Genomic DNA, 13,506 nt, shown 5'->3' with positions numbered 1-13,506 from the left:
GGTGCATGATCAGAACATAGAAAAACTGCCCTTAAGCTCTAGAGGAGGGCTGTCTGTCTGTCTGTCTATCTTTTGGTCTTGCCAGGATCTCAAGAAGAAAAGAAAGGAAGACTTTCATCTCTTGTCAACAAACCCCCAAAAGCCTAGGCGTAATTCATTAATTGTATTGAAATGGCATGCAAATGACTGGATAAAACTTAGCAGAAAGCGGCTTGCCACACACAACGGGCATTGTCTGGCGGCTCCATTCACATTCGTTTCAAAGCCACAAACGCTGCTTGCTCCATATTTAATTATTTGCGTGGCTCCCCCCTCCCCTCAAGGCTGGGCACAGATGGGGCTTTTGTGGAAGGGATGGGGGCTTCAGGATCTCAAAAGTGGGGTGCTGCCAGCTTGGTGCACGTGCACGAGGGCACACGGGGTGTCCCCTGCCTGCCTTGTTGTATTGTCTGTCGTATTATTGCAAGCTGATTTGTTCCCATTCTCTGCATGCTATCGCCTTGGAGTTGTCGGCAGATATTCTGGGGAGTGTATTTAAGAAAAACAGCTGGACTGTCCGAGAGCACAGGGGCGGGTGCATCACGCCTGGAATCCTAACCACTCAAGAGGCTGAGATCCAGAGGATCATGGTTCTGAGTTCAAGCCCCAGTGCACACAGAGAGGCACACAGACACGCACACGTACGCACACGTGTGCACACACACACAGGCACGCACGCCCCCTCCCCCCCCCCCCCCCCCCAGGGCTGTAGGACCCAGATCCTCTTCTTTCTGAGATTTAGAGCTCCGTCAGGGGCAATCCCTGACTCCTCAGTCTGGGGGAAGTTCACCAAAGTCCAGAGAAAGAACACAGAGCCCTGAAGCAGGGAGAGGAATGGGGTGTTGGCATCTTTGTTTAAGCCCAGGACTTAACAAAAACAAACAAACAATAAAAAAATAAAAACAAACCTACTCAGATCCATCCAGACCATGTAGGTGAATTTGTGTTTAAGTTGAGCGATTCTTGCAGGCTAATAAATAAATACCAGGACTGACTTCAAAGTTTGTCTACTGGAGCAAAAGAAAATATTCTGCTATTGAACAAACAATCCAAGCATAAAAAAAAATCTCAAACAAACCTAGGGAAATCTGAGAGACTCTTAACCTCCAATTAACCAGCAAAAGCCAGAAGTGGAGCCATGGCTCAAGTGATAGAGCGCCAGCCTTGAGAGAAAAAGCTAAGGCACAGCTCAGGGCCCCGAGTTCAAGCCTCAGTACTGGCACAGAAACAAACAAACAAAAAAAGACCAGGCATTGTGGCTCATTTATGATTCTAGCTATTTGAGAGGCAGAGATAAAGAGCTTGCAGTTCAAGGCTGGCCCAGACATAAAAGTTGCCCAGACCCCGTCTCAACCAAAGGCTCGGTGAAGAGGCACTTACCTTAGCAACACTAGGAATTATAAGTAAGAGGATTACAGTCCATGCTGGGCACAAAGTGGAATTGCACCTCAGAATTAACCAATGCAAAAAAGAGGGTTGGGGGTGTGGTTCAAATGGTTGAGCACCAGTTTACTGGTAAAAGAGAGGAAAGGAGGGAGGGAGGGAGAGAAAGAGAGGAGGGGAAGGAAGCAAGGAAGGAAAAAAAAGAAGGAAGAAATGTACCAAAAAAGAAAAAAAAATCAAATATAGCACTGAAGAAAAATTACTTAGGAGAAAGAATTTCCATCTTCGGAGTAATTTGAAATAAAAACTTGAGAATCATAAGAGTGACTCGACCATAATTTTCTGTAATAAAACATCTATTATAACAGATACGGCAATACAATAAAAGTCCTATTGTTCCAGAAACAGCATTATAAGGGAAGCAGGGTAATTATAGAATCTTGAGAGTTTGCACAGACAACAGGGCCATTGAAGTCATTCTTCCCAGACTGGAAACCAGCCTTTGCGGAATAGAAGCACTCTTCTCCAGTGGAGTCTGAAGTGAGAGATAAGGTGGAGCTTTTCTTTTTTCATCTTTCATAGCTGCCCAGACCCCTCCGGAGCAGCCAGGCCTCTCCGGGGCCCCAGCCTGCTTTGAATTCTGTGCTCTGAGAGGAATACTAAAATGCCTTAGTTCATCTTAAAATAGGACAACCTTCTGTTTTGGTTTTTTTTTTTTCAGGAGACAGATTTTGGGGGTGAAACTTAGCTCTGTCAGGCTCATTTATAAATGCTTAGAATTCCTAGATTTTTTTTAAGAGCAGCTGATCCTGGAACTTTTTTTTGGAGGGGGAGGGCTGGCTGTGGGGCCTGAACTCTGGGCCTGGGCACTGTCCCTCAGCTCTTCAGCTCAAGGCTAGCGCTCTACCATTTGAGCCACAGCACCATTTCCAGTTTATCTTGGGTCACCCAGAGGCATTGGCTGGACATCTAGTTTGAAGGGCTGAAGTGGATCAGCCAGAAATGGCTCTGAAGTCCTAACCCTATGGCTGTGTGACCTTGTATACACACGGGGACTTTGATGGAATTGAGTGAGGGAGGTGGTTGGATTGGTCATTATTATAACAGGCCTTGTGTCTTTATTAGAAGAGAAGAAAAGTTGGAGCCTGGCACCAGTGTGGCTCATGCCTGTAATCTTAGCTACTTGGGAGGATGAGATCAGGAGGATCGCAGTTCCAAACCAATGACAGAGACGTTCATGAGGCCTATTCTGAGCCCATAGTGATGAGCAATGCTTTGAACCTGTCAATGCATGCCATGTGGGAAGCTCAGCTTGAGAGGACGGAGGTTCAGGGCCAGCCAGGACAGAAATGTCCACAAGCTTCTATTTCCACAGAGGGACGCTAGGACGATGACAAGAAGGCAAAACTAGGGCTGGGAATGTGACTTAGTGGTAGAGTGCTTGCATGAAGCCCTGTTTCAATTCCTCGGTACCACATACACAGAAAAAGCTGGAAACTGCTGGTTGCCGGTGACTCATGCCTATAATCCTAGCTACTCAGGAGGCTGAGAGCTGAGGATCGCAGTTCAAAGCCAGACTGGGCAGGAAAGTCTGTGAGCCTCTTATCTCCAATGAACCACCAGAAAACCAGAAGTGGCGCTGTGGCCCAAAGTGGTAGAGTGCTTGCATTGAACTCAAGAGCTCAGGGACAGCGCCCAGGCCCAGAGTTCAAGCCCCACAACCGACCAAAAAACAAAACAAAACAAAAAACACCTAAACTCCCTGTACTGTTCTGAATTCAAACCTCAGTACCTCAAAGAAAATGAGAAAATCAACACAGGCACACGGTGAAAATGGTGATGGTGTTTCAGGAATTTTTCTATCTCGGCTGGTCTTGAACTATGATCCTCTAGATCTCAGCCTCCTGAGTAGCTAGAATGACAGGCGTGAGGCACCAGGCAATGCGTTCGCCCAGCTCACATTACTTCAGTCCTGAGAATAAGCCTATGAGATGAACAATGTAATGTGTCTTCCCAGAGGAGGAAACTGAGGCACGACATTAAAAAACATTCCCAAAGTCACTCACTGATAAATAAGTGCCACAAACCAGTGGCTGTACTGTAGAGGGGTGGGGGAAGGTTCTAGTGGGAGGAGTCTCAGGGGAGGAGCTTCCAGTGGGAGGAGCTTCCAGTGGGAGGAGCTTCCAGTGGGAGGAGCTTCATGGGGAGGAGCCTCCGGCCTGTGGTGAACAGCTCATCTCCTCTTCCACTCTGATGCTCCTTCCGGGTCAGCATCCTTCCGGGGGCTTTTGGTACCCAACTTGCCAGGTTGAGGACCCGGCGGTCGGGCGGCGCAGTTCCTGGACCGGACGCCAGAGGGCGCCGTGCGCAGGGCCCCGGGCGCCCGGGCGCGCGCCTGGCGCGGAGACGATGCCCTGGGCGGTTTATTCTTGGCACCAGCGGTGAACTTTGGCCCTGGGAAGTCATCCGAGCCCAAGCCCCGGGTTCTGGCTCCGTAGCGCGGTCACTGCGCGGCAGCCACGGGAGCTCTAGCTGGGACTGCAGCGCGAGCCCCGGCTGCCCGGCTCAACCCCGGGTTCCGCGTCCCTCCGGGTGCCCGGTGCCCAGCAGAGTCCGCAGAGGTGACACGCGGGGGCCTTTCCTGCGGGGTGGCCTTGGGCATTCCCTCCCCCCGCCCCCTTGGCCAAATCTCGGCTACTTGGCTCGCTCAGTGCCAGGGTCCTTGGGAAAGCTTCTGGAAGCATCTTCCAGGTTGGAGCTGGTTCAAGGCCAGCCCTGGGGTCCCCGCAGGCCTGGCTCCAGCCCCCGGGGCGCCCCCACGCGCTGGGCGAGGGGTCCGTGCGCCCGGGGGTGGTGTCCGGGGTGGGGACCCCATAGCTCGCCGAGCGGCGAGACGAGCTCCCGTCCCAGATCGGGGCCCAGCGCGGTGGCGAGGGGCGGGCGGGGGGGGGGGGGGGCGCGGCGGGGGGAGAGGGGCGGGGGGGAGGAGGGGGAGCAGGGGCGGGGGAGGGCAGGGAGAGGGGTGCGCGGCGGGGGGGAGAGGGGTGCGGGACGGGGGGGAGAGGGGTGCAGGGGGGGAGGGGTGCGGGGCAGAGGAGGGCAGGGGCGGGAGGGGGCAGGGGGAGGGGGAGGGGCGGGGGAGGGCAGGGGCGGGGGGGCAGGGGAAGGGAGAGGGGGCGGGGCGGGGGAGGGCAGGGGCGGGGCGGGGGGCAGGGGCAGGGAGAGGGGGGCGGGGCGGGGGAGGGGAGGGGGAGGGGTGCGGGGCGGGGGAGGGCAGGGGCGGGGGGCAGGGGGAGGGAGGGGGCGGGGCGGGGGAGGGCAGGGGCGGGGCGGGGGGGGCAGGGGGAGGGGGGAGGGGCGGGGGAGGGCAGGAGCGGGGGCGGGAGGGCAGGGGGAGGGCCGGGGGAGGGAAGGGGAGGGGGCGGGGGGAGGGCAGGGGCGGGCGGGCAGCGCCCGACCCGGAAGGCACCGGAGCCGGAAGGCGGGAGGGCGGGGCCTGCGCGCGGGGAATCCGGGTTAAGGCTCGGGGGACCGGGACCGGGGCCGGGATCGGGGTTCCGCGGCCTGAGGCTCCCCGCGGGCTCGGCGCCGGGGCAGCCGGGAGAGCAGGTAACGGGGCCGCTCGGGTGGGGCGGGCCGACCTGGGACCCACGCGCGCCTCCCGGGGCCCGGGGACGCGGCTGGGAGAAACTGAGGCACCGAGACGTGGGAGCCGCGATCGCGCGGCGGCGGCGCCCAGCCCCCGCTCGGCCGCCTGTCACCCCGGAGAGCGAGTGCGGACCGCGGGGAGCGCACCCCGAGGCCGACGCCCAGGCCCGCGCGCACGCGCACAGCCGGCCGGGGGGGGGGACCCCACCTCGGGTGGGTTTAGAGCTGGGAGGTGAATGAAGTGAGCTGGGGGGGGGGGGCAGCTGCGTTTAAAGAACTGGGGACGTGAGGATGGCTGCGGGGGTCCGCGTGGGGCTGTGCCCCGGAGCTGAGATGGGCCGGGACGCGCGGGGCGTGGGCCATGGGCGGCGGGGCCGGGGCGGGGGATCAGCCCTGGCCAGCCCCGCACTGGCGCTACCCAGGAGAGCAAGGCCAGCCGGGCACCGAGGGACTCAGGCGTGTGAGATCCGGAGGATCGCGGTTCCAAGCCAGCCCCCCCCCCCCCCCCTCCAGGGCAGGAACAGTCAGAAGACGCCCATCCCCAGCTCAGCAGCAGAAAGCCAGCCGTGCTGTGTGGCTGGCCCTGGCCCTGACTCAGGCAGTGAAACACAGTCTGCGGCCCCAAGCCGGGCGGGTCTGTATCCTGTGCACACGCAGGAGGAGTGTGCGCAAGCCCAGGACCGAAGCTGTGCAACTTCCCAGACGCAGAAAGCGCTGAGGACCGCGGCCAGGGACAGCCTGCTCTCACGAAAGTGTCTCTTTTTAAAAAATTACTTTTATTAGTGTGTCTATTTATCTATTGAGCAGTGCTGGCGATCGCACCCACTTAATACTGGGCTTCATCTCTGATAGTGTTAAAAAGAAAGGAAGGAAGGAAGGAAGGGTGAGAAAGAAAAAGAGAGAGAAAAAAAGAAGGAAAGAAAGGAAAAAGGAAGGGGACGTGAGCCGGGTGCGGGGCTCACACTGTCACCCCAGCTACTCAGGAGGCTGAGCTCTGAGGATCCTGGTTTGAAGCCAGCCTGGGCAGGAAAGTCTGTGAAACTCTTATTTCCAATAAACTAGCAAAAAACAAAAAGAAAAGGTGTGAAGTGGAGGCTGTGGCTTGAGTGAAAAGGCTCAAGGACAGCACTCAGGCTCCGAGTTCGAGTCCCAGTACTGACACAAAAATACACACAAATGCTTGCACAACCAAAAGTGCTTGGTCAATACAGTTTCCCCCATACACCAGTTTCTCTATCCCATCCCTTTAACAAGCGCCCCAACATATTGATCTGAGGAGGAGGAAGAGGAAGGCCTCCCCTCCCCCACCCCAGCTCTAAGGAGCAGAACCGGCTCTGCTGTTTATTTTACTTTTGTTTTTTCTTTATGTTTTTGCTGGTATTGGGAACTTGAACTCAGACCCTTAGTTTTCTTTTTCTTTTCTTTCATTTCTTTTTTTTTTTGACAGTCCTGGGGCTTGAACTCAGGGCCTGGCCACTGTCCCTGACCTTCTTTTGCTCAAGGCTAGCACTCTACCACTTGAGTGACTATTTGGTACTGAGGAGTGGAACCCAGGGCTTCATGCATGCTAGGCAAGCACTCTACCACTAAGCCACATTCCCAGCTTGAGCCTTAACTTTTTTTTGGGGGGGGGGTCGACCATGAGCCCTGAACTCTGGGCCTGGGGCGCTGTCCCTCAGCTCTTCAGCTCAAGGCTAGCGCTCTACCACTTGAGCCACAGTGTCACTTCCGGCTTTTTCTGCTTATGTGGTGCTGAGGAATCAAATCCAGGGCCTCATGCATGTAAGGCAAGCACTCTACCACTGAGCCACCTTCCCAGTCTCCTGAGCCTTAACTTTTTAATTCAAGACTGATCAGTTAAACCACTGTTCCTGCCCAGGCTGGCCTTGAACGTACTCCTCAGATCTCAGCCTCCTGAGCAGCTGGGATTACAGGCGTGAGCTACTCCTCCAACTACCTGGAATTCCTTTGGTTTCTTTTAACCACTTTTCTGGCTTATCTTGTCTCTGACTCCAATGTCCAAGAGTGGAATAATAAGGCCTTGCTATAGCAGTTGCTCAAGAAACCCAGTGGTGTGCATTGCTGAGAATCTGTAATGCCCACACTCCCCCATTGCTCTCTCTCCATACAACTTGACCTCATTCTTCCAAGCATCTTCTTGCCATAGTTTATCTGCCCAGGGCCCCCACAACAGGCAAGTGCCAGGGCACTCCAAGAGTCTTTACTGTCCTAGACACCGCTGAGGCTTGCTGCTCTCCGCCAGGCCTGGCATAGGCTGAAGGTTGCTGGAACCGATGGAAAGGTCTGCTGATGAGCCAGGGGATCTGGCGGAGGCCTGGAATCCCAGCTACTCAGGAGGCAGAGACCTGAGGATCATAGTTTGAGGCTAGAAAAAAAAATCCCTGAGTCTCCAAGGAATCTCTGACAAACCAGAAGTGTGGCTTGAGTAGTAGAGCACCATCCTTGAGCAGAAAAGCCAAGAGAGAAGGTGAGGCGCTGAGTTCGAGCCCCACTACCAGCACAAAAAAGAAAGACAAGGAAGGGAAGAAGCAAGATGTAAGAGAATGGCCCAAGATGGGTCTATAATCTTTAATAAGTTGGAAATTAATTGGAAGGCAGAGAAAAACTCTCTCCTCTCTGAGGCTTCGCTTTGTGAATTATCCCATTCATAGATACTTCCCGTGATGCCCTCTGCTCTCATGTCTAGGGTTGACCTGCATCTCTGCAGAAAAGGATGGAGTCCCGCCCTCCACACTGTAGAAGTGCAGCCATTGGATGGAAACGTCCACACCCCAAGCTCATTTGCATTTTCTCCCTTGTGCTTTTTCCTTAGGTTGGTCGGTATGCCCATCGTGGTCCAAGACGTCATGCAGCTGCTCTGCTCCATCTCCGAGGAGAGGAAGATGCAGGCTGCTGTGAAGCATTCTGGGAAGGGCGCCCTGGTCACGGGGGCTGTGGCCTTTGTCGGTGGCCTGGTTGGTGGGCCCCCAGGACTGGCTGTTGGTAAGTGTGACTATTTTGTAGACATACTGTCTGGGGGCGGTAGTGATTGAAAAACAGTCTTTGAAGCAGGGTACCTGTGGCTCAGACCTGTAAATCTCATCTGTTCAGGAGGCTGAGATGTAGAGAATCAGGGTTTGAAGCCAGCCCCGGCAGAAAAGTCTGTAAGACTCTTATCTCCAGTGAACAATCGAAAAGTTGGAAGTGGAGCTGCGGCTCAATTGGTAGAGCTCCAGCCTTGAGCAAAAAGGCTCAGGAACAGCATTCACGCCCTGGGTTCAAACCCCAGGAGAGGCACAAAAGAAAAAAAGACATTCGTGGGGACACAAGACTTCCTTGACTCTCCTCCCGCCTTGTCCCACCACTGATCCTGGCTGACAATGGCATTTGACCCAGAAACGGAGAGTGAGGCGTTTGCAGGTTCATATTCTTGGTGATTTTTTTTTTTTTTTTTAATTTGGCCATAAGTGCTTCTGTATCAGTCATGTTCTCCTAAAGATCTAGTGCACAAGAGTTTGCCAGGCACTGGTGGCATCTTAGCTACTCAGGAGGCTGAGATCTAAGGAGCTCAGTTTGAAGCCAACCTGGGCAGGAAAGTCCCTGAGACTCTGAACCACCAGAAAACCAGAAGTGGAGCTGTGGTTCAAAGTGGTAAAGCACTAGCCTTGAGCAAAAGAGCTTGGGAACAGTGCCCAGGCCCTGAGTTCATCACCAACACACCCCTTCCCCTCCCCCCAAAAGAGTTCAACCCTTGTTGGCTCTGTTTCATGGATGTCCTGGGAAGGGGAGGGGGGGAGGAAGGAGGGAGGGAGAGAGAATCAATCAAGTATGTAAATTAGTTATTTTCCCTCCATAGGGGTGTTTGTTTGAGAGGGGGGGGGCGGTAGAGGGAGGGAGGGAGGGAGCACTTTCAGTTTTGGCAGTCCTGGAGATTGAAGTCATAGAGTTGTGTTTGCAAAGAAGGTCTTTTACCGCATGAGCCCCACCTCCTGTCATTTTTTGTTTTAGTATTTTTTTGGTCAGTTTTTGGTTTTGTTCTTTTTTTTCAGATAAGGTCTCATGCTTTTGCCTGGTTGGCCTTGGCCTGTGATCCTCTAACCTGATTGGCTTGGATTGCAGGCATGAGGCACAGGACCAGCCCACATTGCTTTGTCTTCTGAGTCCAGTTGGCAAGCAGCTATTCTGTGTGTGTGTGTGTGCGTGTGTGTGTGTGTGTGTGTGCGCGCGTGTGCTGGTAATAGGGCTTGAACTCAGGTCCTGGCACTGTTCTTTCATTTTTTTCATTCAAGGTTGGTGTTCTGCCAGTTGAGCCACACCTCCACTTGTGATTTTTGGGAGGTTCATGGGAGATTATAGAGTCTCACAAACTTTCCTGCCCAGGCAGGCTTCAAACCACCATCCCCTAGATCTCAGCCTCCTGAGTAGCTAGGACGTGAGGCATGAGCTATCAGTGCCTGGTTTGGGCAGGTGTTTTACAGAATCCTCTGTGTGTGCCTGATTAGACGGGACCCACCGTGCTGGAAGGAATTGCGTGGGTCGTGGGTTTCTCTGTGTCATTCCTTCAGACCCGTGGCGCTGGGCCACGTCACTGGGGAACGTTGACCTTGAGAGCTTCCATCCATTAGGTCACGGGGGCTGGAATTTTCTATGGTGAAAGTTCTCCTTCCTTTGCTGTTCCCTCCCTTAGCAGTGAGTTATGCTTGCCCGGCTGCTTCTTGCAGTATCTCATTGCCAGTATTTTAAAGTTGTTAGGCATTTGTAAAGATACAGATCTGTTCCTAGTGGCAGACAGTGTCTGGCCTAGGTGCCAGCTGCTCCTCTGTGTGTGTGTCTGGGGTGGGGGTGGGGTTGTTGGGGTGCACATGTGCCCGTCCTGGGGTTTGAACTCAGGGCCTGGATGCTCTCCATAGCTTTTATCCTCATGGCTGGTGCTCTACCACTTGAGCCACACCTCCACTTGTAGCCTTGTACTGATGGATTGGTGATCAGAGTCCCACAGACTTTCCTACTTGACTGGCTTTGAACCCAGATCCTCAGATCTCAGCCTCCGGAGTAGGCAGGATGAGAACTGTGAGCCACTACCAGCTTCCATACATCATCTTAAGCTGAGCACCGTTGGCTCATGCCTGTCATCCTGGCTACTCAGGAGGCTGAGATGGAGAGGATCATGGTTCAAAGCCAGCCTGGGCAGGAAAAATCTGTGAAAAATCTCTCCAAGGAACCACCCGAAAGCCAAAAGTGGAGCTGTGGCTCAAGTAGTAGAGCACTAGCCTTGAGCAAAACAACAACAGAAAGAAACCAACAAAACCAAAACCTCAGGGACAGCCCCACACCCTGAGTTCAAGTCTCAGCACTGGCACAAAACAGGAACAAAACCATAAAATCTTTCTCTCACATGAAGAGGCTTGGAGAGGGAACTCCGGGTCTGCCCATTACCGACTCTCTGGCCTTTGTGTTTTCTAGGGGGCGCTGTCGGGGGTCTTCTCGGAGCCTGGATGACCAGTGGCCAGTTTAAGCCAGTCCCGCAGATCTTGATGGAGCTGCCCGCCTCTGAGCAGCAGAGGCTGTTTGCCGAGGTGGAAGCCATCGTGCGGGGTCTGGACTGGGCGGACGCAGTGCAGCTCACAGCCCTGGTCCTAGGCAGCGAGGCCCTCCAGCAGCAGCTGCTGGCCCTCGTGGTCAACTACGTCAGCAAAGAGCTGCGGGCTGAGATTCGCTATGAGGACTAGCCGGCTGCCTCATCAGCCTAGGTGCTGAGTTCTAATCCTGCGCGGGTGTAGGAGACCAGCTGGGGTTTGTGTTGCAGGGGGCTGGAGCCCTAACGAGCCTGTGGACATCTCCGGGGGCAGGAAGGATTGTCCAGTTCTCCTGCTGAGCTGGCCAGGTCTGGTTCTCTCTCGGGACCGCATCCCCGTTGTTTTTGTTTTTGATTTTTGCAGGGTGATTCTTCCAGAATCTCACAACCTAGCTGGGTGCTGGTGGCTCACACCTGTCATCCCAGCTACTCAGGAGGCTGAGATCTGGAGGATCACTGTAGATTCTAGAAATCTCACTGGCAGTTCACATCTGTCACACTACTCAGAAGGCTGAGATCTGGAGGATCGAGGTTCGAGGCCAGCCTGGGCAAGAATATCCATGAGACTCTTATCTCCAAGGAACTGGCAAAACAACAACACTTGAAAGTGGAGATGTGGCTCAGTTGGTAAGAGAGCCAGCCTTCAGCACAGCAAAAGCTCAGGGACAGCACCCGGGTCATGAGGGCAAGCCCCAGGACTGACACTGAAAATAAAGTGTCAAAAGCAGCCAGAATCATGCTGATTCGCACTCGTCCCAATGGGATGTCTTGGGTCCTTGGAGGGAGATGGTGGCCTGAACACGAGCCGTGTGACACTAATGGCAGGCACCAAAGGTCGCCTGCTAACTCCATCCTCCTCTTCCCTCTTCCTAGGGCCTTGTCTTCTTCATAGGAAAAAACAAACCAACCAAAATCATGATATTTGTGTATTGCATTTTTAATTTTCTTCTCTAGATTTAGGTTAAACATCACTTAAAATATCGGGCCTCTAATTCCTGGGTTCAAGTGATCTTCCTGTGTAAGTCCACCATTCCCAACTTCATTTTTTTTTTTTTTGGTCGGCCATGGGGCTTGAACTCTGGGCCTGGGCGCTGTCCCTCAGCTCTTCAGCTCAAGGTGAGCGCTCTACCACTTGAGCTACAGCGCCACTTCCGGTTTTCTGGTGGTTTATTGGAGATAGGAGTCTCACGGTCTCTCCTGTCCGGGCTGGCTTTGAACCGCGATCCTCAGATCTCAGCCTCCTGAGTAGCTAGGATTACAGGCGTGAGCCACCAGCGCCCGGCTTTCCCAACTTCATTTTTAAAAACTGTATTTTCTAGGCCGGGTGCTTGTGGCTCACACCTGTAATCCCAGCTCTTCAGGAGGCTGAGGTCGGAGGATCACAGTTTGAGGCGAGCCCAGGTCACAAAGTCTTTTAGCCCCTTAATCTCCAATGAATCTGTCGGAAGTGTGGCACATTGGTTGTAGTGGAGGAGTGCCAGCATGGAGCCACGAAGCTAAGGGAGGAGAGCACCTGGCACCCAAAACTCAAAACAAAAACGTGGTGTCCTGAAAGCGCTTTCCCCGGTGTGCTCTAACCACAATGTGTAAGTTGTGTGTCAAAAGACAAAATTACAAAGGGATCTAGTGTGTATGGCCAAGTACAGTGGTACAGGCCTGTGGTCCCAGCTACTTAGGCGGAGGCAAGGAAGATCACTTGAGTTCAGCCATCCAGTGCCAGACTGAGCCATCTAATAAAACCCAGTTTCACAGTGGGATATTAGTCTACAATTTGCAATTGTGGTATGTGTGCGTGTGCCAGGATGGGGGCTTGAACTCAGGGCTTCGGTGCTGTCTCTGAACTTTTTAGCTCACAGCTGGCGTTCTACCACTTGAGCCACACCCCTCTTTCCGGCTTTTTGCTGGCTCGCTGGAGATAAGAATTTCACAGACTTTTCCTGTCCAGGATGGCCTTGAACCTCATTCCTCAGGTCTTAGCCTCCTGAGTAGATAGGATTACCTGTTTGAGCCACGATGCCCAGTGGAGGCATATTGTTTTAAACTCACTTTCCTCACAAAGGGTTAAACCAGAAGGACTTCCCTCCCCCCTTCCCCTCCCCCTGCCCCAAGTTGAAACTGTTTTGTTTTGTTTTTGGAAGGTATCCTTGGCAGTGTCTGCTAATTTCACCATAAGAACACTAGTGTGGGGGGGGGGGAATGGGGGGGTGGGGAGGGTTGGTTTGGTTGGGTGGGCCCAGAGAGGGATCCTGTCCAAAATAGTGACCTTCTGTGCGTTTGATTGAATGAGTGTGAATTATTTCTTTTCATCCGTGCTTTTATTGGAAAACAATAAATATATTTTTGTTGTGGTGGTGTGTTTGTATTTATTTGCACTGCTTACTGGGCTTGAACTCAGGGCCTGTTTTTGTTTGTTTTGTTGCTCAAGACTAGTGCTCTCTTGAGCACTAGCTGTGGATCACTTGATCCACAGCTCCACTTCTGGCTTTTTGGTGGTTCAGTGGAGATCAAAGTCTCATTGACTGTCCGGTCCCAGACTGGCTTTGAACCATGATCCTCCAGATCTCAGCCTCCTGAGGGACCTGGATGACAAGTGTGAGGCAGTGGTGTTGGGCTCTATTTGTTAGGTTGATTGTTTGCTTGTGTGTTTGCTTTTTCCACTCAGATTCTGACTGTGTAGCCAGGGTGGCCTTCAAACTCCTGATTCTCAGGCTTTGTGAATAGGTTGTACCATGCCTGGCTTCTGTGATTATTTTTGATTTGGTGTCCTCAAGACACTTACTACAGCCTAGCGCCCGTGACTCACGCCTGTAATCCCAGCTACTAAAAAGGCTGAGATCTGAGGACTGAGGTTCAAAGCCAGC

The 13,506-nt window shown here is 53.5% G+C and overlaps 1 protein-coding gene across 2 annotated transcripts; it reads left to right on the top strand.

The window, feature by feature from the left end:
- The first annotated feature begins 3,942 nt into the window (after positions 1–3,942).
- On the top strand, positions 3,943–11,219 carry LOC122097536 (protein C19orf12). 2 transcript variants are annotated; one of them, XM_042668102.1, is made up of 3 exons: positions 3,943–4,043; positions 7,904–8,073; positions 10,534–11,219. In XM_042668102.1, the coding sequence occupies exons 2-3, from the start codon at positions 7,914–7,916 to the stop codon at positions 10,797–10,799; spliced, it is 426 nt and encodes a 141-aa protein (XP_042524036.1). In that variant the 5' UTR covers positions 3,943–4,043; positions 7,904–7,913; the 3' UTR covers positions 10,800–11,219. The 2 variants fall into 2 exon arrangements, with proteins under 2 accessions (XP_042524036.1, XP_042524035.1); XM_042668101.1 differs by lacking the exon at positions 3,943–4,043 and adding an exon at positions 4,928–5,031.
- The last annotated feature ends 2,287 nt before the right edge of the window (positions 11,220–13,506 follow it).

Source organism: Dipodomys spectabilis, unplaced genomic scaffold, assembly GCF_019054845.1.
Source record: "Dipodomys spectabilis isolate Male_0828 unplaced genomic scaffold, ASM1905484v1 ptg000422l, whole genome shotgun sequence".
Taxonomy (NCBI): domain Eukaryota; kingdom Metazoa; phylum Chordata; class Mammalia; order Rodentia; family Heteromyidae; genus Dipodomys; species Dipodomys spectabilis.
This window is presented reverse-complemented; position numbering and strand designations above follow the sequence as displayed.

Coding starts and splice junctions, on each gene's coding strand:
- LOC122097536 (XM_042668102.1), top strand. CDS start 7,914: ATGCCCATCGTGGTCCAAGACGTCATGCAGCTGCTCTGCTCCATCTCC. Junction 8,074..10,533: donor GCCCCCAGGACTGGCTGTTG/GTAAGTGTGACT, acceptor TGTGTTTTCTAG/GGGGCGCTGTCGGGGGTCTT.